We start from the raw sequence: 26,211 nt of genomic DNA on the forward strand, positions 1-26,211 counted from the left end.
TCACAAACACTGAAGCATGATTGAGGGCTACATTACTCTGCCTCGCTCACAGACAGCACCGTGCTCGGAGAGATAGCTGTCCTGGAGTTGCCCAGAACGGTGAATGACATTTGTTCGGAAGCATGGTTTGATGCAGACAATAGCCAGGTTTCCATCCAACTCATTTGCATTTAGGGATGTCAGTATTCAATAATTTCCATGATCGATCGTCGTTTAAATTAACAATCAATTAATAACCTTAAAGCTGCAAAATGTGTCTGCAGTGGCATTATTATTATTATTATTATGTGCAAAAGGGTTTTAGTCTGAATAGAATGCTAGTAGCAGGACTGTAAAATGAATAGATGTGATTATGATCCTTTGATAAAATTAAAAGTGTGCCCCATACGTTTGAGATCATTTTACTTTGTAAAAGTACTATTTAAACTGACCAGTGTAACCTTTTTTATGTTTAGTTGACTGTATTTTATTTTAATAAGGAACATACTGCAACGAAAGTTTGAAATTAGAATGCACTTTAGATGTTCTCTGTCATTTATACCAAACACAAATGTTTCTGGTTGCTAGTGTGTTTGCAGCACTAATATTATTTAGTTTTTATATATTTTCTTTTTTTCAGTTTGATTTTTATTTATAAAATTGTATTTATTTTATTTACATGTATATTTAAGTTTACATTTATGTTCCAACAAACTTGAAAAATTCTGCTTGATAAATGCTCTAAAACTTTTATGTAAATGATTGACACACACACTCTCTCACACACACACACACACACACACACACACACACACACACATACACACACACATATCGGCTATCGGCTGACCCTGACCTCTAAACATTGGCTATAGAAAGACCCATATTGGTCGATCTCTAAGTTCAAAGTAACAAAGCTCTCACAGTGTGTTGAGGATGTGTGCATGTGTGCAATGTTGTGTTTTGGCGTGCTTTACTTAGGCAACAGAAAATGTTGGTGTTCCTTTACCCATTAACAAAGAAGCCTATGTCTTGTCATGAGTAATAGTAGTGACGTATGTCTGGGTGGGAGGTATGTTTGTGGAAGCTGTCAGTGAATGTGTTTGCAGTGTGAATTGTGCCTGTATGTTATTAGGAAGCAAAGGTGGGTGTGGACATTTTAACGAGATGCAACCAGGTGTTTGGAAAAGCTACACACTTAATACAAAATACAAAGCTTAAAATGGTTGAAATATATTTTATAGGTAGCTGAAAGAGTGTCAGAGATGCAGAGTCATAAATAGAAGGGTTTATAGAGAGATGTGACTTCATATGGACTGCAAATAGAGAGGGATGAGTAGGAAATATTGAAACATGGAAATGGAAAGTTAAAGAAGACAGAATGAAGGAAAGATTGACTAAATTGACTGAAGAGAAACTAAATGGTTTTGTAACCCAAGCCTCTGACTTGCTAGTGAATGTCAGGAGAAAATAAATAAAACAGGACTTTTGTGGATGTTGATGGTGGTTGTGTCTCTTGCCTTGAGCACTGGGTTTTTAAGATGCCACGTGAAGCTTAAAGTTGTCAGCTTTCAAAAAAAAGTGTGTTTCAAGATACCTATGTTTTGGGCCATTTTGTCGATCTTCGTCCATTTATTCAATGTGGTCTAGTGCCGAGATTTGCTTTTAGTTCGCTTAAGGTGCGTTCACACTGAGAGTGAATTCAAAGCAATCTGAAGTCATTCATCAGTTGGATGCAGCTTTGGATTTTTCTTTGTAGAAAACCATATAAAATTAACATTTTACAGCCATAGTCCATCTCTTTTTTTTTTTTTTTTTTTTTTCAGAAACTTTCAGAGTGATTTATTTTCTTTGGGGTGCTTTACCACTTGAAACTTAGGATTGCTTAAAATGTATTTAACCCAAAATATTCCTATAATGCAAACAATCTTGTTTTGAATGATATAAAATGTATTTAAACTATTTTATTATTTTTTTATTTGATATAAAATTTTCATTAGCCTGTTTTGTGTTCTTTTTTTCATTTATAGTTATCTATTTTTTTGTATTTTAAGGAAAAGTTCATTTATATGGTTTTTATTTACTTTCATTTTAGTTTTGGTTATACTTTTTCAAACAGCATCTCACATTGTGTTTCTGTTTATGGTGAATCTGTTAATCTGTTGAATCTGTTTATGGTCAAACATACTACATTTAATTGGAAACTGCACTGTAGACAAAAAAAATACCACCCTCAGAAAATCACAAAAACACACCTACTGGTAGTGGTTGTTCTGTAAATCCTCCTTTACGTTCAGCAGTAAATTGTAAATTTCAAAGTAAATAAGTGCTTTCTGCATCTCTTTATGATTCCTTAGTATGGACTAGATCCACTCAGGTCTTGTCAATTTGCTTGCACTGGAGAGTAACTTTTGTTTTGGCCAAGTTTTGCAAAGTCCATGGCGTAGAATCTTTAAAGCTTTTAGGATCCGCTTGAGACTTTTAACTTTATTCACATTGTCTTTTAATTGTTTCTCTAAGCTCATGTGCACCATATTTTTGCTTTGACAATTATTTTGTTTGCAGGTTTACATTTATGCATTTGTCAGACACTTTTATCCAAAGTGACTTACATTGCATTCCAGGTCCACATTTTATCAGTAGGAATCGAACCCATGACCTTGGCATTACTAGTGCTATGCTTTACTGTTTGAGTTACAGGAAGGATTTCTTGTAATGGTGTTATCGATTTCAGATGTACCTGTTCCTAAAGGTCACGCATAAGCCAGCGGCCAGAGGTGTTTTTTTTTTTTTTAAACCTATTTTTATTTAAAAAATGAAAATATTTTTCCACTTATAGTCTATAGTTTTTAGTCAATGATAATAGCTTAAATTGGAGCTAGGTAGGTTTCAGAAGGCGAAATGAATAGTTAAAATGAGTGTAATTATTTATTGGCATCACTGTGTTGTATGTTTGATGCAAGGGCATATGCCAGAAAATGATGTGGTGTTCCAGGATGCTTCTTCAGATGTCTGGCGGTGAGACGTGATGCAGGCGGGAATCGCTGAAGAGAAACAAGTTGCAGTCAGGTTGAGTCAGATCGCCCAGGGTGGAGTGATGAACTGACAGAATGATGGATGCGGTGACAGGACTGTGGAGGGCAGGAAAATGATTTGATGTGGTGATGCCAGTGTTCAGATCTGGAGTTCAGCTGCGGAGTGATCACCTGTCTCCATTGAGACAACTTGTTTTGACCAATTTTTATTAGTTGTCTAGTATTTTCCTGTTGGTACTGGCACGTTTTCTAGAGGTACAAATATAGTTGTCTCTCACACCTGACTCAATATGTAGGTTAAAGTTGGATGATCTAACAGCTAAAAAGCTTGTTTTTTCGGACTGTGTTTTAGGCGTATAGACTTTATGTGGTTGCCTCTGTAAAAGAGGGTGGGTTGATTCCTGGCTGACGATCACAGCGCTTGAGCTTCCTGGCATTCCCTGCCCCTCTAGCGCTCAGCCACTGGACACAAAACGCTACATGATGTAAAGTTCCTGAACAACTGTGCTCTATTCAGAGATGTTCAACGTGAGAACATACATGGACACGTGTACACTTTGAAACACCGATGCATGCTCAGACATTAACACATGCAAACTCAATCCCAGTTGGCAGAGGTCTGTTGGGCAGCCGGACAGGCCAGGTTTGTGTGCAGTCACATGGATCTGTGTTTGCAGCGGGCTGATTACTCCCTGGACTCGCAGCCCACATTTGGAAACGGTTAGAGAGAGATTGCAGGCTGCCATAGCTTCAGTGGAGTTGGTCCGCTCGCCCAACATTTGCACTCAGTGGATGATGGTAGTGCCCCGCTTAGACCCCAAACCCGGTCCTTATAAACTTGTAATTCTGATTGTGACCTCTTAACAGAACCATGTGTAATCGATGATAACTTTGGCAGATGTTTGCAAAAGGGTGTTGGTATTCTAGAATAGGACTAAAGGAGGGATGCACTTGGAAAATTCACAAGCTTGCCAACCTCATCCAACAGTCTGATTTATTTTATTTTTTGCCTTTCATCACAAGTGAAACCAAGGGAATGGTATTCATCCTTCATATACAGGTGTTTTTTAATGCTACAGATGCCACAAATATTACAGATGTTTAAAAAAATTCACTGGTAGTAGATATGCTTGAAATATGTCCTGTTATACAGCAGGCTACTGTGCGAAATATCCAGGAATCGGCCGTTTAAGTAACTAAAGGTGGAATGGTTCTTGATTACCTCTAAGTATGTTCAGAACACGTGCCTCTGGGATATTCCAGGCAATGTTTATGTCTATTAGCAATGATGGGAAGTTGAAAGAAAGCAGGAGAAGATAAAAGTGACAAGTTTTTCCCCCTCATTTTTTTTCAGAATTAGTGGGCTTTCAAGTATTACAATTACTATACCTTGGGTTAAAGGGAAAAGTAGGGAGAGTATGCAGGGGTATGTGTACTTGTTTAACCTACATTTTGAGGTCATTATGGATGATTTAGTTTTTTCTGTGAGGGCTATGTTTAGGAGTAGTGCTAGGGTTAGAGAATAGAAAATATTATTCATTCAGTATACAAAGTATTATGCATATATGGAAAGTCAACCTAATGATATTAGACAAGTTAGTGTGTGTATAATACTTTTATTCAGCAAAGATTAATTAAATTGTTCAAAAGGGACAGAAAAGGGAATTATAATACAAAAAGTATGTATATTTGAAACTTTCTGTTCTTCAGAGAATCCAAAAAAAAAAAAAAAAAAAAAAAGTATAGCAGTTTCCACAAAAGAAGCACAACTGATCGTAACATTGCTTATAATAAGAAAATGTTTCTTGAGCACCAAATGAGTATTAGAATGATTTCTTAAGGATCATGTTACAACCGGATACCAAAGTAATATAACTAAGTTACTGAAGTTACCAACAAAGAAACTGTGATGTTGGAGGTTAACACCTCTGTCACACATCCTTACAGTCCTTTACTCTAAACATTCTCAAACCGTTTGTTCTTCCTGGTTGCTGTGTCTCACTTTGTTCTTCATGCTTGCATGGTCAGTGAGGCCACATGCCTGTACGCCACCCTTCCTCTGTTCTTATGAGAGTAACTGAGAGAAGCTCAGAGATCTCTAATCTCCTGCAGTATTGAAATACCGCACAGTCCACCAGAGAGAAAGAGAGAGCGCAGTCATTACATACTTTTGAGTAGATTGCGATAGACCTCATTAGCCCCACTGGCAACACCCCAGTGCCTCCACACTCTCATTCTCAGCTAAACTGAAAAGAAACACTGTCTCTGGCGAAACATGCAGATCATTCTCTCTCTCTCTCTCGCTTTAAAGGAATAGTTCACCCAAAAATGAAAATTTGATGTTTATCTGTTTACCCCCAGGGCATCCAAGATGTAGGTGATGTTGTTTCTTAGGGCATCCAAGATGTAGGTACCTACACCTTGAATGCTCTGGGGGTAAGCAGATAAATATTAAATGTTCATTTTTTTGGTTGGGTGAACTATCCCTTTAAGAAAGTCTGTGTTTAACGCTTGCTGATTGATCTTGACAGCTGTTGAGATGATTTATTGAAAGCTGTGGGTGTATTTAAATGTCTTTTAGGTTGCCATTTATCAAAATTGCATTTAGCATGTAATCTAGATGCTATTGAAAGTTCATGAATTTTACAGTCCTGTCTCGGTAGCGCTTGTAATGTGTAGAAGAGTGCTATGACTTTTTTTTTTCTTTTTTTCTCAACTGTTTTCCTCTTCTGTTTCAACCCACTTATTTTTTTTATATGTCTCTCTTAGCCTCCATCACTGTTCTCACTTAACTTGTTTTCTGTGAAATAAGATGCGCTTTCTTCTCAGTTATCACATGTACGCATGAATGACTTCATCTGCTGTTGCTTTTCTTGCTAGCTCTTCCTCTTTTTACTCTTATTATGCAGCTGATGTTGTTACGGGATGAGGGCAATGTCATGAAAATGGAGAGAAAGCATCGTCACGCACCCCCCAACCCCATTTTCTTAAAAAAATAAAAATAAAAGTTTAGGTGGGATGAAAATTTAACATTTTAACTTCAGGAGGTCAAAAAATTTCTTATATTTGTTTTGAGATTTATTTGTTTATTTTGTTTTTCAACATTTTCAAAATGTAATACTTGTTAAAATAGTTAAAAACTCCGCTTTATTTATTATATAGCAACAGTCATTAAAAATTATTTACTTAAACATTTTATAAACTTTTAAATTATTTGAATATCAGTTGAAAAGGTCAAAACTGTTTAGCTTTCATATTATTTTGATGTCTTTTGTATTATTTTAATTGTTAGAGTTGAAGGACAATACCTCTGCGATACAGAAATCTCAATTTTATGTGGTTTACAGACATTTATGTGTTGCAGACTAGCTTCTGTTAATGCTTATTTGTAGTGGTTGACCGATATTGTTTTCTTTTTAACAGCCAATGATGATCACGATATCTTGGAAAGCAGGGGGTCCGGTATAAAGTCGATTATAATTTATTTTAATTTATTATTATTATTATTTAAGAAATTTGAAATAATTTGACAATGGATTAAAAAAAATAAATGTGTAACATATAGAGATCTGACTCTTAACTTCCCAAGATCTCACAGCTGGATTCGACTATGTTCATTAGTCATTCAAAGATATGTTTAAATTATATAAATGCATATTTGCTTAATGCTGACGGCAAACAAGTGTATTATAATGTTTGCCTTTCTATTCATAATAATATAATATTTCGTTGATACTTTCTGTATACATGAATTCCCTTGTTTAACCGTTCTATCTGATTATTAGACAGACTTCTATCCGTATTAAACAGAACTTTTAACAACAACAGTAAACCAGAGGGAGAAAGTGAGTACTGTGTGCACTCGGGCGCTGCCTTTCTCAACACCGTCAAAATAAAAGTCCCTCCTCGAACACAGCGTCAAAGCAGAAAAACGTATCGGCTGATGCCGATATTTGAAAAATGCCAGATATCGACCGATATATCGGCTGTGGCGAAGAGATATATCGGTCGACCACTATTATTTGATAATCTTTAATGGAACATATGTTTGATGAAAACAAAGAGCACATATTAGTTCTTTCTACAAATTAAAACATCATATTTTTTAAACAATAATGGGACCCAACAGAGTAACCGAGTTGTGGAAAGTGCTATAAATCTTTTCACCTTACACTGTTTATGTGTCATACTCTTGTGTATGAGTTTGTCCCTCCTTGTCTTTTTCCTTTGTTTTATGCTATCTGATACTCTGAACATGACTTTTACAGACAGGTTGACAAAAAATGTCTGTGATCGTTTCCTGAGGAAATTACACCCACTTCCTTTCTCTCTCTCTCTCTCTCTCTCTCTCTCTTTTCTCTTTATGCTTGCCTGCACTGTAGACTTGGCTCTTTGGAAAGCTTTGAAGATCTCAGAGACATGACTGATTAAAGCAGCTGATAAAACCAGAACACAAACACAGCTCCATTAGCGGTTATTTTAGGCCTGTGCTATCGCACTGCTCCAGTGCAGAGGACAAGGCCATTGTCTGAACAGTTGCATAGGACAGTCTGGTATGCAAAGGCATTCCCCACTTATCTGCTGCTGCTTTTTTTTGTCCAGAAGTCAGTGTACTTTCACTGTGAAAGTCAATACAGTCGATTAATGCCGTCATTGATGTTCATTTAGATTAAATCATAAGAAGCCTTTGTTGTATATTGGAGAATGAATAGACAAACACATTAACAGGATACTGAGCAGCAGACAAACTTTTTCAAATCTCTCCTGCAGTAAAGTTCCCGTATCTACTATTCCATGGGTAGAGAATAATAAAGAAAGGAACACAACAAATAAACTGAATTATAGATCATTTGACCGCTGAGAACTAAAGTAACTGTTATTTATTCAAAGCCATCTTCATTGATAGACCGTATCTCGGTCTTGTTCTTCCACATTGGAAAATCTGTTATTGATTTATTGGCTGATCTTAATGTTGTCGTTCGGTTGTATACCTGTATCGGATGGCCCAGTTGGATTTGCTCCTGGCAGTTTGTTTGTGTGTGCTCTGCTTTGTGTTTGTATATGCTTGTCTTGTTGACAAAGGATGCTTTTCAAGGCTTTCATTATGTTGTTTCTTTTCAGGAGCCCGGTTTTTCCGGTGTTGGTGTGACCTACGACAGGATGGATTTTGAAGACGCCCATAACGGGGTAAAGGCATTTGAAGCTGCCAGTGTTTTTGTTTGTTTCCATTCATTCTTGATGTTCTTATATGGGGCAGGCATATGATTTGGTAACAGAGATGGCATAATCACAGTTTTCCATCGTTATTACAAAACCAACTAGAGCAAGAGTTTTCAAGGGGTTTTTAGGAGGCCTCAAGGGGGTGCTTTTGAAAAAAAAAATGTATTTGTAATTTTTATATAGTAATTACAGTTTTATTAGTGTTAATTTAGTGTTTAATATAATGCAATAACTATAATTGCATGTATTTCTGATTATTAAAAAAAATTGTGTAATGCGCCTGGGAATCAGAAAAATATTTTACAGAAAAAGAAGTGTAAGAAAAAATTTATTAATAAAGTTTATATATTTTTAATATATAATTATTGGACTTTATTATTATTAAATGTGTTACTTTAATACAATACAATTAAATATAATAATGTATTTATTTATTACTGAACTAAAGTCTCTCCTGGAAGAATTTTAGAATATTTATCACTGATTAAACTGAAATATTGTATATGATTTTTATTAGTAGGCTACTAGTTTTGGTATGATGATTGTGTATGATTATTCTGATATTGTTAATGTTGCCATGAATATAGCCATTGTTGCTGATAAACAAATTTAGTTTTATTTAATTTATTTAATTTGTTTTGGCTTTTGGTACAAATTAGTACAATGTACTTAGGAATTACTTTTAATTAATAATTAATTGAAATAATATACAGTTGCAATCAAAATTATTCTGACCTGCAAGACATTTTGCTGCAGCGAACAAAATTTTATGAAAATAATTTAAAGACATCAGTAAAGTATTAGAGAAAGTTTGTTAATACACTTTTGAGTGATTATGAGAATGGAACGTTGATAAATTATGATGAAATTTAAACTGGCTCTAAACATTGTTCATAATTATTCAACCCCTCAGAACTCTAATTTTGTGCGGAATCTTTTATTCTTTAAAATCACCAATAAGCTCTGTCTGTAAGAGCTTAGAAGCTTCTGTCACCTCTCTACTACAGTCTTGGCCCATTCATCGCCTGAAAAAGCTTCTAGATCACTAATAATCTTTGGTTTTCACATCGACCACTGCTTTCTTTAAATTCAAAGAGATATTTTCAACGAGAATTAAATTCTGGAGACCGAACAGGCCGCTCAAGAACATTCTATAACTGATCACTGAACCAAACAGTAGTAGATTTGGATGTGTACTTTGGGATGACTGTCCTGCAGGAAAGTCCATCAGCTTCAGTTTTTGCACCGAAGGCATCCCAATTCTTGTCAAAATGGCTTGATACTTCAAAGAATCCATGATGTCCTTCATACAGTCATGATTTCTACTTCCTGCTACAGTTAAGAAACCCCATAACAGGACTGATCCACCTCCAAGTTTGATGATGGAGATGGCGTTCTTCTGCTTATGAGCAGACATACCGCTGATCCATGGGTCCAAAAAGTTCCAGTTTGGTCACATCACCCCATAAAACATTCTCCTCATTAGAGCTCCACAGGTCTACACAAATTTTTGTAATTTTAAGTTCAAGTCTGCCTTTTGTTCTTCTTGATCAAGAGTGGTATTTATCAAGATGTCTCAGCATGAAGGCCATACTTGTCTAGTGTTCTTCTTACACACTGCATTGAAATGGTTTTCCTCCTTTCACCGAGTCATCTTGCAAGTCTTTGGCTGTACATTGCAGATTTTTTTTTCAGTTGCTCTGATTAAACATTTTATGATATTGTGCTTTTTCTTCAACACCCTCAAATGTTTTCTGATACATCACACTTTAAGCTAAGAAATAAGGCTGAGAACTGTGTCTCTAGGAACTTTCAATGTCTTAGAAATCTCCATACGTGTTAGCCTTAGCCTTTCTAAAGTAATACAAAATTTGTTCTCTTTAGCTTTTGTGAGATCTCTGTTGAAATTTTTGTTACTCAACTTCAGCACATGCATGGGCTAACTGTATGTATGTGTAATAGCTCAAACTAATTCTGTTTCAATAGAGTTTCTAAAAGCTTCATTGTGTTTAGAGACAAATAAGTGATTGCAATGTTGCATTCACAGCAATGTTGAATGGGGTTGAATAATTATGACACAGCAGTATTATAAAAAAATCTTTAAAAGATAAAAAAAAAAAAATATTTTATCCTGGATCTTCAGAAAAGCTTGTATTTGTAAAGTACTGCAGTCTCTGATGGGTTGAGTAATTTTAATTGCAACTGTATTTATTGTTATTGCAATTTATTAGTAGTGGTAGTAATAGTATTTAGTAAATGCTAATTATTGTTAAAAATGTTACATTTTTATAATATTACACTGTTTTATGTTCACATAATTGACTTACTGGGACATGGTAGAATCCAAACTATTAACAGGAAATCTTATTGGTACATTAGTTTTACATTTGTTTTACAAAAGTGTTTGTTTATTGAAGTCATGTATTCGGAATGTATATTATTGAAGCGTAATAAAATAGTTTTTATCTGTTTGCATCTTAAAGGTGTGACAATGATTTTACTAATACACAGTGGCATTCACTGTCAGACATTACAGCTGCCAAAACGCGATTCTGGACACGTAATAAAATCTGGAGCGTGCTGTAGTATGTGGGGTGGCACAGAGAGTCTTTTGCCATGAGTTTACACTCCATGTTCTCACCAACCTGAGGGGGATCTGATGTTTCTGAGGGGTCTGGGCAGTACAATGAGTTAGGAGACATTATCATGGACCCTCTCCGTAGTGAATCTTTCTGTTTTATGCTAGTAGATGGCAACAAGTGATGCTTTATTCAGCTGTTTTGTTCAAAAATACTAATTCATTCAGGAACAAAACAACCACTGCTGTGATTTGCTCGGAAATGATGTTGATCTGCGTTCCGTTTTATATTTCTCTCTCTGCTTAAACGTTATAGTTCTCCTAAAAATTAACATTCTGTCATCATTTGTTCACCCTCATGTTGTACAAAACCTGTATGACTTGCTATCTGATACAGGTCGTGCAGGTTTGGAACGAAATGAGGGTGAGTAAATGATGACGATATAAAATTTTGACGGAACGATCTTTTTATATATTTAGTAACCACACACCTTTTATCTGAGATTAAGAGGTTTGCAGAGAGAAAACACTAGCTCGATTTGTGCTTGGAGTATTCGTCATAATTGCTAGTTTGTTTCCACTAAAATAAACACAGTTAGTCTGTTGAATTGCCGGAGTTCGGCTAGCACAGGGATTTTCCGCTTCTTTCCACTAAGTATTTATTGCACAACAGCGACAGAGGAAATTTGTTCTGAGCTGCTCTCACAGTAGAACGCTGTTACATTTACAGCCAGTGGCCAGGATTCATTGGACTGGTCTTTGGAATTATCCTCTAATTGAATTTTAGTCTAACAACTACTCACTGTTTTCTATTTGAATTATAATTCATTAGTTAATGGCAGTATAATGTTACACATAGCATGTAACATTTGTTAATAACTTAGTTTTTTATCCATGATCATTTTCGTATTGTGAAAAGAACTATATCGTGTCATTTGCTGCAATGTGCAATTATTTTTTAACTTAACAAAACTTTAACCTTTTTATTGAATTTGTTCTTTTATTTTCTTACTGTGGAATATTGAAGCCTGGCCTCAGGCCATCAAGTCATCCTTACTGTCCTGTAATGAAACAGTCCATTTTAGTAATTTAGTCTACTAATCTAAAAAACATGAACTTGCAAACATTGTTTTACAAGATTATGTCTTTTAATGCTTTCTTCGTGCTTTATTTGTCTCTCGACAGCGCGGGCCGTCAGGTGCTCAGTGTTCAAATCCAGCCATGAACATAATTGGAGCAGAAGATGAAGACTTTGAGAATGATGAGCAACCTGTGAGTGATACTTCAGCTCAGAACTAGTATGAATGGGAATAGAGAATACTGCTGTTCTTTAATGATTCTTTTAGAATCTTTGAGGTAGAAATATTTGGAATGATTCCTTTTCAATTAAATTTATATTTTAAGCAGATATAAGTGTTTAGAAATATATTTAATGCAATTCTTAATGTTACAGTGTAGTACAGATTTGGCATAAAGGCAATGCAATAATTTATAAATGTATTAAATAAAAAGTGACAGTAAAGTAATATAAAATGTAAAAAAAAAATATATATACATATAATTTCAATGAATGCTGTACTTTTGAACCTTCTATATTCATCATATCATCCTGATATTTTCATAATAAGAAATGTTATAGAAAATGGCATATCAGAATGATTGATTTTTGTAGGATCATGTGACAATGAAGACTGGTGAAAATTCAGCTTGGCCATGAATAATCTTTTTACACTTATATTACTCTTAGAATAAAATGCATTTACATTTAAAACAGTTATTTTAAATTATGGGATTTCACAGTTTTGCTGGGTTTTTTTTTTTTTTTTTTTTTTTTTAAGTATAAGAGACTTCTTTCAGAAACATTTACAAATTCTTCCTATTTATTATTATTATTACTTTTTTATATACGCTTTCTTTTTCTCAGATGGTGGATGATCAGAGCAGTCACTTTACCAGCATTGAACTGTTGAAGTCCAAGCCCACCCACCTACTGGCCTTCATTCATCATGTCATGTTACAGTTTGACTGTGCTCCTGTGGTGAGAACTTCAACGATGTGTGCCTGTTTATTTTTGTCAGTGTGCATGCATGCATTTACTTTAGTATGTGAGGCTCAGTGTGTTTCTTACATTACCTCTTGTTCGGCTATGAATGCTGTGTGTGTTTAGGGGGTGGATGGTGTCATGTTTTTAGATAAAGCCCTTTTCATGTGATTTAAAGCATGAGTATTTCTTCCTTTATTTGGCATGCAGCCAATGCGGTCTACCCCAGGTACCGTCTCCCAAATCCCATATCCTTCATCTCTTTCTTCAGATAGGATAAATCGCACAGATTCAAAATTGATTAAAAAAAAAAATATATATTATTTAGTTTGACAAGTTATGTTTGCTTTCAAACCCAACAGGTACTATGTTGTGTTCTTTCAATTTCGATTGGTCCTTGTCATCCCTCCTAAAACTCTTTTCTCACTGGTTAACAAGTGCTTGTAAAAACTCTCTGAAATTTTTAAAGGTTTAGTTGCTTCTCTATTCAGCCAATGAGGCCAACATAAAGGTTAACCTGGCATGTATTACTATCCCTCTATTCTTGGTGTCTAAATCTGTCCGTTTTTTTACACCCTCACTCGATCTCTCTCTCTTTCTTTTTCTTTTACCCTTGTTTTAGCTATGCTACCTTCATGCTGACCTCTTCAGGAACTTCAATGCCAAAGACACCAAGAAGCACTTTGGGGAATTCTACAACTCTTTTCTTGAAAAAGGAGCGGTATGTGAAGAAGAAGGGTTTTTAGACATTCGGCTGTCAAGTTTGTTTATCACTTTACAAGTCTGCCTCTCTGTTCTGTCACACTTTTCAGTCCAGCCCTCATTTTATTGTCTTGTGATTTTGTTAGACCTGCTAAATGAATTCTTGAAGCTGTTTTTTATTTATCACACAGGTGATCTGCTCACTGTCAGTCTCATCTTTGAGCTTGTTTTCTTTCAAAGTGAAGAAAGCGGTCTAATATTTTAGTATATTGTTTCCTGAAATAATGAGGTAGACTAATATGAAAATACACACAGAACAAAAAAAAAGTGAAGCAAAAACATTAGATTTGCAAAGACATTTCTGGTGGTTGATGCATAACCCTTACATGTCCAGAGACGCCTTTTTATCGTTAAGAGTTTTCCAAAGAATCATTTATTTTATTTAAAAAAATATATGCTTTTGAAAGCACAGATATGTCAATTGTATCATAGCTTGAAATTTGCATTAAAATTACTAAAATTGTTGTCAAGTTAGGCTGTTTTTCATTACATTAATGGGATTTAATGTATTGTTAATGTCATATTTGGTATGGGTGAGATTCATGGTTCTTCCTGACTGTCATTAGATGCTATTAGAAATGAACAGTATGTTACTTAGTTCATTCTTTCAATTTCACATGATATATCAGCTCATTTCCCCACTCGTCTGTTTCTCCCCTAATCTGTCTCAGTTTAGACTTGATTTCACTGCTTGAAGTTTTAGTTTTTTTTCCTCCAGTCTGTCTGCCTGCCCCTTCTGTCCAATGTAACTTTTTTCTGCATTCTTTCCTCCTCTTTTAGACATGTTCACTTTCTCTGTCTCTCTTTTTTTCTGTTTGTCCAACCCTGACTTCCTGCTTTGGGTCATGGGAATGACCTCCCCTGATCAATGACTGCTCCCCCCACACTTTTCATGTTTTATTTGTATGTCTTTTTTTCCCTATTGAATATTTCTTTCTCTGCACATTTTTGAGTTGACATTAAGGTTATGGACCTGTGGACTGAGCTGAAAATGAATCTGAAGAAAGTAGTTATCTGGTTATTTATATTGTTGTGACCTCTGGTGGTGCTGTACTGCATTACATCTAACACTGGAGGACAATATAAAAACCTTATATTTTATAATGTCCTCCATACTTATTTGAAATCAAATCTAACTGTAATTTTTTTTTATAATTATCTCTTCCAGATTCTTAAAGTATCTGTGCCAAATAACATAGCCTCTGAACTGGGTGAGTGAAATCAGATCACTGCACTTAATATTGTGTTTTTACCATACTAACATTAAAATCCATTCATCCCTCTCACTGTGGTCCTTCAGATCGCACGCGTCCAGAAATGATTAGCGAAGAACAACAAAAGCGCTTTGCTAATGAAATACAGTACCAGCAGTGTCCAGAGATACTGCGGCAGCTGGACGACTTCAGGTGAGAGTCACGAGGCCCGCAAGTGTATTCCAAAATAAAGTGGACCTGGAGCACTTTGCATTCACAATGCACATTATCTTTACATATATAAGATTACATTTTCGGAAAGTCTTGAAAAAGCTATATGTCAGGCCCTGTTAACAAGTACTCATCTATCCCTGGTGCTCGATTACCATACCTGTCTATCTGTACATGTTTCCCGCATTAGGCAGAAGAGGATGATGGGAATGACTCCCAATGAGCGTGAACTAATTGATGTGGAATCCCATCGTCCAACCGACCGCATCCCTAAGGACATGAAGGAAAAGGCAGTAGCTGAGACCTTGCTGGAAAAGATGTTTGAGGCCAAGTAAGAACTATTATTCTAAGAAAGTTTACACGCGCACACACGCTCACATTCATTTGACAAATAATATTTTTCTTATTACTGATATTATCCTATTTAACAGATTAATTTATAGTTTATACATTTTGTATTGGAATCGGTATCAATGCATCCCTAGTTATGGTGCGGTTACAGGGAGTCTGTTTTCTCTTTGACTCTCATGTCATGGATGTAAGAGAACCAGCAGGTGATCTGGTCTTGTCTGAAACACAGTGCCAGACCTTTGCCTTTTGCTGCCTTCCGCAGTGCCAAACCTTTAATCTGAGTCTGTTTCTCACTGTCTGCTGTGTGATTTTTGTGGTGCCCTGCTGAGTCAAACACCATCTGTGCAGTGGGGAAGAGGATCACAAATGCTTCTCCCTCTCGATTCACCTAGACAGAATACAGCTATTGTCAAATCTGCATTCACAGCGGATCAGAACCCCTGAGTCTCTGTCGATATTCACTCACCGGCTGCTAAGTGATGCCTATTGAATGTGTCATACTGCTCAGGATCTTCCTGCTGCTGGGCTGTTTGACCCCTTGCAGTGATTTCTATAATAGCAGTATCAGAATTCACTCCACTCTCTGTTGTGCTTTATATGCAGTTTAATTAACTCTGAGGATCAGCTGATGTATATCCATTAAAGTTTCATTCTTGCCTTTAAAATTGTGCTTTTGTTGAAGATGGCGCTTTTTTGCTTAAACTGATGAAGTTCAGTCACCTTTGGAAAACGTAAGGCAAAAGTAAAATGGTTGTTTACCTAAAATGCATATGGTTTAAAACCAAAATAATTGTTCTGTCTTTCTTGAAACACAAATATATAGGAGATATTTAGTACAATGACAAGGCTGCTCTTTTCCCAGAACAAAAAGTACAAATAAAACAAAACAACAACAAGTGTGGTGTATATAACTTGTGTGTTGTGTTCCTAGTCTTATTAAGTAGGGATGCACAGTATATTATATACCATAATGATTATCTGCCAAAAATAGAGATTTTGTTTAAGGAATGTATTGGTCAGTTTGGATATTTAGCCATCCCTTTGTTGTTGTTTTCATACTGTTATAATGTAATGAAATTATTAAATGCATTATATTGCATAAATTTGCAGTCTTTTTATCAACATTTGATTTGTTTTAGTGCTCAGCAGTCGTGGAGGTTTGGATGCTCTGCATAGGCCCACACTTTCATTCTATTAAAAACACACCATGTTAGAACTTGAAGTCTGTCCTATTCATCTCGAAGAAAGAAATGGTGGCAAAGAGAGAGGAAGTGGTAGAGAGAGGATGGAGTCAGAAGTGCCACGCTGGCAGGGATCTCTGATCTCTGGCTCTCTGCTAGAGAGAATGATGGAAAGGGGGATGAGGCAGGGGTCAGGTTTGAGGCCGGCAGAGAGAAGAAGAGAGAGCAAGAAACAAAAGCTGGTTTGTAGTGAGACAAGATAGTTAATATATGCTAGATCCATCAGGCTAAAGTGATGTTGTTAAAAAAAATATATATTTATATATATATATATATATATAGAGAGAGAGAGAGAGAGAGAGAGAGAGAGAGACTGCATTGCCAAAGAAATGCATGTAAAACATTGTGTCTGACATAATTAGAGACATAATGCGTCCTCAGAGACTTCACACAGATTCTTTTGACGCCTAAGTGGTCTTAATATGGGTATTCAGTCTTCATATGCACTCACACAATTGCCCTCTGTTTTCCGAAATGCTATCCGCTTTCTCGCAGTTTTTTTTCCCTCATTCAGTATCCTCCATCAGTACAACAGCAATGACCTCACTTGCAGACGCTCATTGGCTGCACTCTTAATCTGAGAGGAGGATCAAGGTTTTTGACTGGCCAGACGCTGGGGATTCCTTATTACACTCCTCCTTTTTCATTATCATAGGAAAACATAAGTGACTTATTTCCATGTTCTTGCAAGTCGGTTGCATCAGGCAAAAACACAGTTAAATAGCAAGTTCCACTGCTGGAGCGCTTCACTTGCTTCTGGACATGAACATAGAACATCATAGTTTTTGCAGTTTGAGAAGATAGTGTACTGTAGATCAGACAACTAGGTTCGCAAGAGGTCGTTTCAGTGCATTGTTTTGTCTTTCAAAATTTGCCTGGAGTCCCATATTTGATTCACCACCATCATCTTTGTTCTTTTTTTCATTTGCAAGTGACAGAATATGTACATTAGTTTGAATTCTACAAACAATACAACAGTTACTGTCATTTTGAGTCGGGAAAAGCTTGAACACTTCAGATTCCCCCGTCCTAAAACAGAGTTAAAAACCGGTAGAGAACGAGGAAGAAAACATGTTACTTAACTTTAAGCGGTGAGTCCTTTAGATCAGCATGCTGCATTTTTCCTTTAATATGTCTGTAATTTATTTTGCTTTTGCTTTTTGCAGCCCCTCAATTGTTCCAGACAAGGACAAAAGGTGAGTTGTCTTTTTTCTTTATCTTTTTTTCTTAAGTGCAAATGCTGCAGCAGATAGAATCTTTTTCTACGTGATCATGGTGACATTGAAATTGGTGTGTTTTTTCTTTGTAACATTTTGTTTGGTTTCTATATATATCATTAAAGTCATTAAACAGTCACTTTAATGTAGTTGTATTTATTTACTTTTATGTAGTTGTAATCTCATCTTTTCATTATAAAATTTTGTTTTCATGAAGTTATCAGTCATTCCAGTTTATATTGTTTGGTTGGTTACATTTTGCTAAGAAATGCAGTGTAAGCATGTATTATGAAAAGAACTCCAAGCTGACGTTGGATGGTGAACAATGTGTTTGTGAGAAAGGCTGTTAGTGGATGCTTGCAGCTGTTGCATTTGATCATTTTGTCATGCACAGCTGTATCACTTAATCCATGTGTGCATGAGACAATGGACATACACATGTGCACAATCTCCTCCTCCAGACTTCTATCTCTCCTCTTTCCAGTCCTCCTCCCTCTCCATCTTCTCTTTCTCTCCTTCACTGGAGATTCTGCTGCTCTTTTAAAGTGAAGGAAATGGCTTGATGCCAATTTAAGAGTCCCTCTGAGGTACTTGGACAATTTGATAGTACACTAGGGGACTGCACTGACTAGTCGCAGATCGCATGGCATCAGTTGCACTTTATCAGTACATGCAGAAGGAAAATACCTCTGTACACACACCGTGTCTCACTGCAACTGTGTAGCATTCATTAAAGCATGTTTTCCCCCCAAATTTCACTATTCTATGTAACCATTTCTGTTCATTAATTCCTTTAGTAACTGCATCTTTGGAGCAGTAGCCCTTTATATGAAGCACCTTGGCGTCAAGACCAGAGCACTTGACAACAAGAAGACAAAGTCGGGATGGCGGCCCTCTGTCCCTTCTGTCCTGAAGGTTAGATGATATGCTCCATAGTTCAGCATACAACTTAATTCCTCTGATTTTCACTTAATGATCTGAATTTGTGTTATCTTGTCTAATAGTATTGTTTATTTTTCTGTTAAACAGCCATGGGGAGCCAACAGACCAAACAAAATAATCAGACCGTCTCCATTCACCCGTACGTACTCAGTACAATCTCTTCATCGCTCTCCCTCAGAACACACGCCCTACTTGCATCACACGCTCATTGACCAAACCTGCATTATTTCACTGTGCACATCGATTTGCATTCAACCATTTACACTAATTACCCATAACACCTGTTAAGATCATTGAGACCAATGTACACAGAAACCAGAAGGCGCTTATCTAGCTTATAGTATGAGAAACATTCATCATATATTTATTGAAATGCCTGCAAGATCAAAGATTGATGTAGAATTTAAAGGAACTTGTTTATGTTGCTATGTTTTCCTCTTGCAGATGATGGTAAGCAATCTAAATTGGACTTTGAAGGTATTATGGTTTGTGCTTTGTGTAGATCTTTTCCTCTTAGTTGGTACATTCCCTTACTAATCAAATCTAATGCATGTTTGCATGTTCCACTTCAAACACATGGGTCTGTCTTTTGTTTTGGTTTCCTTGTCCATCTGTTTAGCAAATCTGATTAGATTTTTTGGTTGAGGTGGCTTTGATTGTGATAATGTTTTCAAAAAGTAGTTTTTATTTTATTTTAATGCTTGCTTACGAATCTTTTCATGATTTAGTGTTTCAATACACCGCATTTGATGTATTCACAAACAGATTTCAGATTATACTTTGCGCTGTTTTTGTGTGTGGTGTTTGTTTATGTTTGGGTCCCCTTTTTCTTAAGATTTATGGACTTGTTGGACCTTTGAAGCACCCTTTCAATGAATTACTAACACTGTTGGATCAAACTCCTGATTTCCTCTTTCATCTAGTTGTCCATCTGTCACATCTTCTTGTTAGAAACCACACAATGATCACACAAGCATCTGTCAGTCTTTTGACCCTTCCTCATATCGCTCTCTTTTCTCTTACATTCTCTTGGTCTAGTAAAGCAAATCAAACAAACCGTCCCACCTCATCGAGTGTCCGTAAGTGATGGTGGCACTTTAGTGCGGAAACCTGGTGTTGCAGGGTCAGGGAGTGTGCATGGCTCGGAGAGCAGTGAAGAGATGACCGTCAGCGTCAGTGTGACTCCTAGTCCTGACTCTCAGGCTGACACGGGTAAGGGTCGGAAAATTCCGCTTATGCGTTTTAGATTTAAGCTCATTGGACATGTATGAAATCGACTAACATGGTAACTTCTGGAAATATAAAGGGGAATGAAAGTAATTTATACAAAGCTGCACTGCCACCATACTTAATCGGGGTGCACGGATATTAAAAGTATGGCCGATACAGCCAAACCAATAATTATTTTCATGTTAAGGCTGATAACCAATAACTGGCTGACATCCAAATTCTGTAATATTTTGTAAAAAAAAAATCTAATAAAATAAAATGCTAACTAAAATTTATGTGCAAGAAAAAATGCATTATAATGTACTGTAAGTGAAAATCATTTTGAGATTTGCTAAATATTACAATTGATCTTTATTATTGCATAGTTAATGTTTTTAATGATTTAACAATTTTGTGAGCGTTAGATAGCAGGTAATCTAAATGTAAAAATTACTGTGCGCAAATTAGTATTATTTTAATAATATTTATATATTTTTTTTCCAGTTAGCAATTTCAGTGCTTCACCGTAAACTTATTTCAGTTAGCTAACAAGACAACATGTCTACTTTTTGTCTAGGTTTTCATGTAATATATATATTTTTTTACTTTATTTAATGAATGAAAATTAGTTTCATAGTTTTAGTGTCAGTTAACGATTACAACTCTGGTTCAATTAAATTTCTAATATTAGCTGATGGCAATAATATTTTTTGTAAATCTATAATATCAGCTGATAACTGGAAGCAATATATTGTAATACCTATGCAGTGTGAAACAATGCATACAAATAAATAATGTTATAAGTGCGCTTTGATATTATTGAATGTCCCCCTATTGTTTAATACGCAGAAATGTTGTCTCTTTCCTCCTGTAGGTGTTAACATCAATCGGTCAGACCCCAGAACAGTCTCAGAGGTGGGAGATGCATCTCCTGTCAGCACTGGTGGGGGTCTCTCTATCTGTGAATCTCCCTCTGTCATTGATGTCCCTCCAGATGACAGTCAGGACAGTAGCAGGTGAGAAAGTAGGATCAGGAATGGAAAGCAGTTAAAAAAAAAAGAGAAACGGCTAGCATACTTTTTAAATTGTACAGAAGTATTTACAGTCTTATTTTCTGTGACATAACTAAAGAAGGGTGGAAAAACTCCCTGCCTGCTTTGTCTCGGGGAGTGTGCTGTGTCCCTCCTGTGCTGCTGCTCCTGCTGCTGCCCGCAATATTTGCTACCCTCCTTAAGGACGACAAACACCAAGACATTCCCTTACCGCGCATACATGCCTCCCTCCCTTTCCCCTCCTATCGTAACTCCCTTTCTTCCCACTTTCATTTTTTTTCCTCTGCATTTTGCTTCCTTCAATGTTTTTTTTTTTTTTACCTGTATGTTTGATCCTTGTCCCACCTGATGTTTTGCAATGTCAGTCATTTTTGTTAGCTTTCAGTATACAGTTTACCCATGCCGCAGTCTTTCTTCGCATCCAGTCAGCGCTATGTCCCGCAATGTTGCGCCAAGGCCTCAAAATAAGCAGATTCTGTCTGAATTTTAGCAAATATTGTGACTGCCCAACTATTTGAAAGGCTGTGTTTTTGCTTCTTCAGTTAGTAGGTATATATTTAGCAGATGCTGTCATCAAACGTGACTTACAGTGCACATATATTTTGATGGAGCAACCTGATGTTCTGCAGTTTGGTACAATGGTGAAATTAACTTGTGGGAATTGAAACTGCAACATTCTGGATTTCAAACATTAACTTGACTTAGAAACTTAATGAAGCTTCTTTACCTTACTGTTTACAATATATGACAAAACTACTGTAACTGGATTAGCTTTGCATTTGCTGGCGTAACTGTCCTTCATGTGGGGGCATTGTTCGTTGCTGTTGTCCGTTGTTGTGCGCTCTGTCTCGCTTTGTTGCCGGCCTTGAGATTTTGTTTAGGGAAGCGTTGAGGTAATAGTTGGACATTTTGGTTGGGTGTTTGTTAATAAACGGTTTGTTGTTGGTTATTCTGTAACTGTTCGTTCGACCTATGTTTTTACAGAAAGAAGACAAGGTGGGTCTGCATGGTTGTCTCTGGGATTTTCTGCCAGCCTCAACTGCTACTGATGCACACATTCTCTTATTAAAAATAAATTATATTAAGTATTATTATTCATATAGTAGAAAACATTGTACAATGAATGACATGGTTTTTAAGCTTTAGATTTATATTTAGACTCACATAGACACTCAAACTCACTGCATGGCTAAGTATGGTTCTTCTCTGGTTTAGGGGCTTTAGGGATTGGGGCAGAAGTATCTGCTTTTTGGTACGCTTTGCACGAATGGAGCCCACTTATTAGCTGATGGTGTTTATACTAGTATAATTAAGGTGTTTAAATGCACTGATATGCTGTAAATGAAACATTAGAAAGATCAGAGATGTTTGTTAATGTGGATCCCAGAAGGGTCTTTGAACTGATGGGGCTGGATGAATCTCCCTGGTGAACTAGTGCTAAAAACATCATATCTTTTGGTTTAGACATTATTTGTCTTCACATTTCACTTACTGTTTTTTCTTAATCACTGTTCAATTTTCTGTTTCTATCATCTGTTCATGTTACCTTTGGTCTGTGGTCTTTAACCTCACTGTCATCCAATGTCCCTTCCACATTTCTGCCACTTGATTACCCATTTCATTTCCTGTCCTGTTCCCTTTCTGTTACATTCATCTCTTTTCATTCTTTATTTCCCCATTTAATTTCTCATTTTATTCCTTTTCTTATTTATCTTCTTATAATTGCCTTATCTTTTGTTTCCTTTTTCTTCTTCTTTCCTTCCTTTCTATTTTTCTTCTTTCTTTCTTTTCTTTTTTCCTTTCCTTCTTTTTCTTCTCCTTTCCTTTTTATTCATGTTCTTTCCTTTGTTTTCAATTGTTTATTGATTGCCCCTTTCCTTTCCTTTTCTTCCACTTCATTTTTTGTTTGCTTTTTCCTTTCTTTCTGTCCTCGATCCACTATTTTCCACCTCCTATTTCCCCATATATTTCCTCTACCCCTTCCTTTTCTTTCCATTGCTTCTTATTCCTCTTTCTTTCCTCCTTTCTCATCTTCTCTTCTCCCTATTTTATTCCCTGGTCTTTCCTTCTCTCATTCCCTTTCTCTTCTTCTTCCTTTTCCTTTTGTTTTTTTCTTTTTCCTTCCCTTTTCCTCCTACTTCCATTCTTGTTCCCTTTTCTTGTTCTTCTTTTTCTTCTACCTTTTCCCTTTCCTCAACCCCCCCCCCACCCCCACCCCCTTCTTGGGTGTTTAGGAATGTGCGCCGCAGCGAGAGCCTTTGCGTGGAGCGCCGTCACTCTCGTCGTAGTGGCTCTACCCGCGCCAAGAAGTCTCGCTCCCGTAGCGACGTGGACCTGCAGTCAACTTCCACCTCCCTCCCCCTCTCACCCTCCCCACAGCATTCAGTCTTGTAAGGCAAAGACTAACCATCACACTCACTTAGAAACTCTCATACATAAACCATCCACAGGAGACAGCAGCACAACGGGCTTCTCAATAACTCAGAAAATGTATTCATCACTACCTTAAAGGGCTATTTCACTCAAAATTGAAAATTAGCCCATAAATTACTCACCTTGTCAAGTCAACCTAGGTGTATATGACTTTTTTTTATATGAATCCAGTCAGAGTTATTTAAAAAAAATTATTTGTTCTTTCAAGCTGTTTGCCACTCAGCATGTGTTGCATTGCACCGGTCATTAAGAAGTTTAATAAAAACCGCATCCATTAAAAAATTTAGCGAATCAATGCGTTGTTATATGAAAAACATCCATATACAAAACATAACAAACACTTTAATCTAGCTTTCGTTTACTGTTGTAAATGGAAGCAGTTCCGGAAGCATGACGTATGAGGCTGCGTTGTGCTGCGGTGAGTCTCGTGAAAACCAACGTTTGTTAACAGGAGCAAAGGAAGCAAAGTTTCCTTACTTTAGCAAAGGAAAACCAGTCTCCTCTTGGTTTATATTGAAATCCTCTGACATTCTTCTTTACAAATCGTTTGTTTTGATCTCTCCGCTGCATTTCCGCGTGCGCCACTTCTGAGTGGCACATACACAACGCTGACCTCATACATCAATCCCCCAGAGCTGCTTCGTTTATATCTGTGAGCGCAAGCTAGATTAAAGTGACTATGACTTTTTTAATATGGATATTTTTTTTTTTATTAATGGATGAGCTTTTTATTAAACTTCTCATGAACCGATGCAGTGCAACACCCGCTTAGTTGCATCAAACTGCTTGAAAGATCAAATACTTTTTTTTTTTATAACTCCTACACTTAGGATGACTTCAGGGTGAGTAATTTATGGCTTAATTTTTATTTTTGGATGAACGTACCCTTTAACTATTTTTACACTGCTTAACATGTATGTATCCCCTTTAAATTTTTTCCCTTCATTTGTCTCTCAGTGCGGAAGGTGGGTTGTTGACTGACGGCCTCGTGACTGGTCCTGCTTTTGGCCCCTTCCTTCAGCAGGAAGAGATGGAGCCCCGTCTCCTGGAGCTCGAGCAGGACCCGCCCAACTGGAGAGCCATTGCTTCTCCTGAGGACTTGAAAAAACTGAGCAAGAAGGAAATCAAAAGACAAGAAGTCATCAACGGTAATCCACAGGTTCAAGTGCCTTATTTTGTTGAATCTACTATGTAGCACGGTGCAATGATGAACACATTTTTCTCTGTGTGTCTCCCAGAGCTGTTTTCGACAGAGCATGCTCATGTCCGTATGCTGAGTGTATTGCAGACTGTGTTTTCTCGTCCGCTGGAGAGGGATGAGATTATGAGCTCAACTGAGCTGGCCACCATCTTCCCCAGCCTCGATGAGATCATAGAGATGCACTGTATGTCTCCACTTCAAATATATTACTATACTGAAATCTGCATGGTTTTAATGATTACGAAGGCCCTTCAGAAAATTTATACAAAAAATAGTTAAGTTAAATAGTCAAAAACAGCCTTGATATAGCTTAAATCCATTTTTTTTAGATACTTTCTATGAAAACCTGAAAAAACAGCGGCAGGAGGACGAGTACATTGTCAAAATCATAAGCACGCCACTTCTCAACAGGGTAAGTAGCTTAGATTGTGCTAAAGGCTTGATTTTCATGTTCTTTTTTCAACACAGTGTCATTCAGCATTCATCTTGACTACATGAACTTATATCAGCGGTTAAACAAATAGACATGTCTTTATCTCTGTAGTTCAGTGGATCAGAGGGAGAGTGGTTTCAGAAGCTCTCTGCACGCTTCTGTAGCTACCAGACATGGGCTCTGGAGCAGATAAAGACCAGACAGAAGAAGGATCCCCGTTTTAATGCTTTTATTCTGGTAACTTTACTCTTAACGTGCCCCTATAATGGGTAATGAAAGGCACATACTTTCATTTTGGGAGTCCACAACAACAGGTTGAAATCCATGCAAGGTCAAAACACTTTCAGTGTGTTCAAATATGCATTTTTTCCCTTTTTTTTGCGGAATTACTCCCAGACGATTCATTTAATGATTCATTTTTCCAAACCCCTCCTTTGCATGATACTAAACTTTGGTGATTGGTGACAGTCTGTAGTGATTGGTCTGCATGCAGAATGCCCATCACCATTACTGAGCCCATCAGTTTCACTTGTTTTACGTTGTTTTAAAATAACTTTATGAATGGTGCACTTTTATATTTAACATTTTTCAGGATGTTTTCATTCACTCAGAGCTTTGTTACACATTGCATAAAAGGTGATTTTCAAAAATCCATAATAGGGGCACTCTTTTCCATGTTATTGCAACTGTTCGGCAGTCACATAAATGGAGGCTTGGCATTTCAAAATGTCTGTGTTTGTGTTGTAGGAGGCTGAGAGTAAGCCACAGTGTCGGAGGCTACAGCTGAAGGATATCATTCCCATAGAGATGCAAAGACTAACCAAGTACCCTCTTCTGTTAGAAAACATAGCCAAGAACACAGGTTTTCAAATCTAATACTTCTTCTTTCTATAAAACCATTTGTGTGAACAGTGCAAAACACTTGCTAAACAATTGCAAATTGACGTAAAACCAAAGTAAATAACACATGAAATAAAAATACTACAAATAAACAAAATTGTTTTAACACATCAACTTTCTTAATTAAATAAAAGTTAAAAAATTTTTGGGGTCAATTATTTTATTTTGCAAAGCTAGTTATAATAATTTTGTA

The 26,211-nt window shown here is 36.6% G+C and overlaps 1 protein-coding gene across 8 annotated transcripts in view; it reads left to right on the forward strand.

Annotated features, from left to right (window-relative positions):
* The window catches only part of LOC113059874 (rho guanine nucleotide exchange factor 1-like), a 41,310-nt gene that overhangs the window by 8,140 nt on the left and 6,959 nt on the right, over positions 1 to 26,211 (forward strand). For 3 of the 8 annotated variants that reach the window (XM_026228527.1, XM_026228528.1, XM_026228534.1), the window contains exons 2-21: positions 8,136 to 8,201; positions 11,998 to 12,084; positions 12,737 to 12,850; positions 13,476 to 13,574; positions 14,784 to 14,826; positions 14,916 to 15,021; positions 15,230 to 15,370; positions 17,798 to 17,827; positions 18,646 to 18,763; positions 18,878 to 18,929; positions 19,235 to 19,267; positions 19,829 to 20,002; positions 20,874 to 21,015; positions 22,036 to 22,047; positions 23,286 to 23,441; positions 24,442 to 24,632; positions 24,723 to 24,869; positions 25,015 to 25,097; positions 25,230 to 25,355; positions 25,866 to 25,980. In XM_026228527.1, coding sequence (XP_026084312.1) covers positions 8,175 to 8,201; positions 11,998 to 12,084; positions 12,737 to 12,850; positions 13,476 to 13,574; positions 14,784 to 14,826; positions 14,916 to 15,021; positions 15,230 to 15,370; positions 17,798 to 17,827; positions 18,646 to 18,763; positions 18,878 to 18,929; positions 19,235 to 19,267; positions 19,829 to 20,002; positions 20,874 to 21,015; positions 22,036 to 22,047; positions 23,286 to 23,441; positions 24,442 to 24,632; positions 24,723 to 24,869; positions 25,015 to 25,097; positions 25,230 to 25,355; positions 25,866 to 25,980 — 1,996 coding nt within the window. In that variant the 5' untranslated portion in view covers positions 8,136 to 8,174. Of the gene's footprint in view, positions 1 to 8,135; positions 8,202 to 11,997; positions 12,085 to 12,736; positions 12,851 to 13,475; positions 13,575 to 14,783; positions 14,827 to 14,915; positions 15,022 to 15,229; positions 15,371 to 17,084; positions 17,723 to 17,797; positions 17,828 to 18,645; positions 18,764 to 18,877; positions 18,930 to 19,234; positions 19,268 to 19,828; positions 20,003 to 20,873; positions 21,016 to 22,035; positions 22,048 to 23,285; positions 23,442 to 24,441; positions 24,633 to 24,722; positions 24,870 to 25,014; positions 25,098 to 25,229; positions 25,356 to 25,865; positions 25,981 to 26,211 lie in introns of those variants that run through there. The other 5 variants (XM_026228531.1, XM_026228529.1, XM_026228532.1 and 2 more) reach the window with 5 other exon arrangements.

Source organism: Carassius auratus, chromosome 41 (genome assembly GCF_003368295.1).
Source record: "Carassius auratus strain Wakin chromosome 41, ASM336829v1, whole genome shotgun sequence".
Taxonomy (NCBI): Eukaryota; Metazoa; Chordata; class Actinopteri; order Cypriniformes; family Cyprinidae; genus Carassius; species Carassius auratus.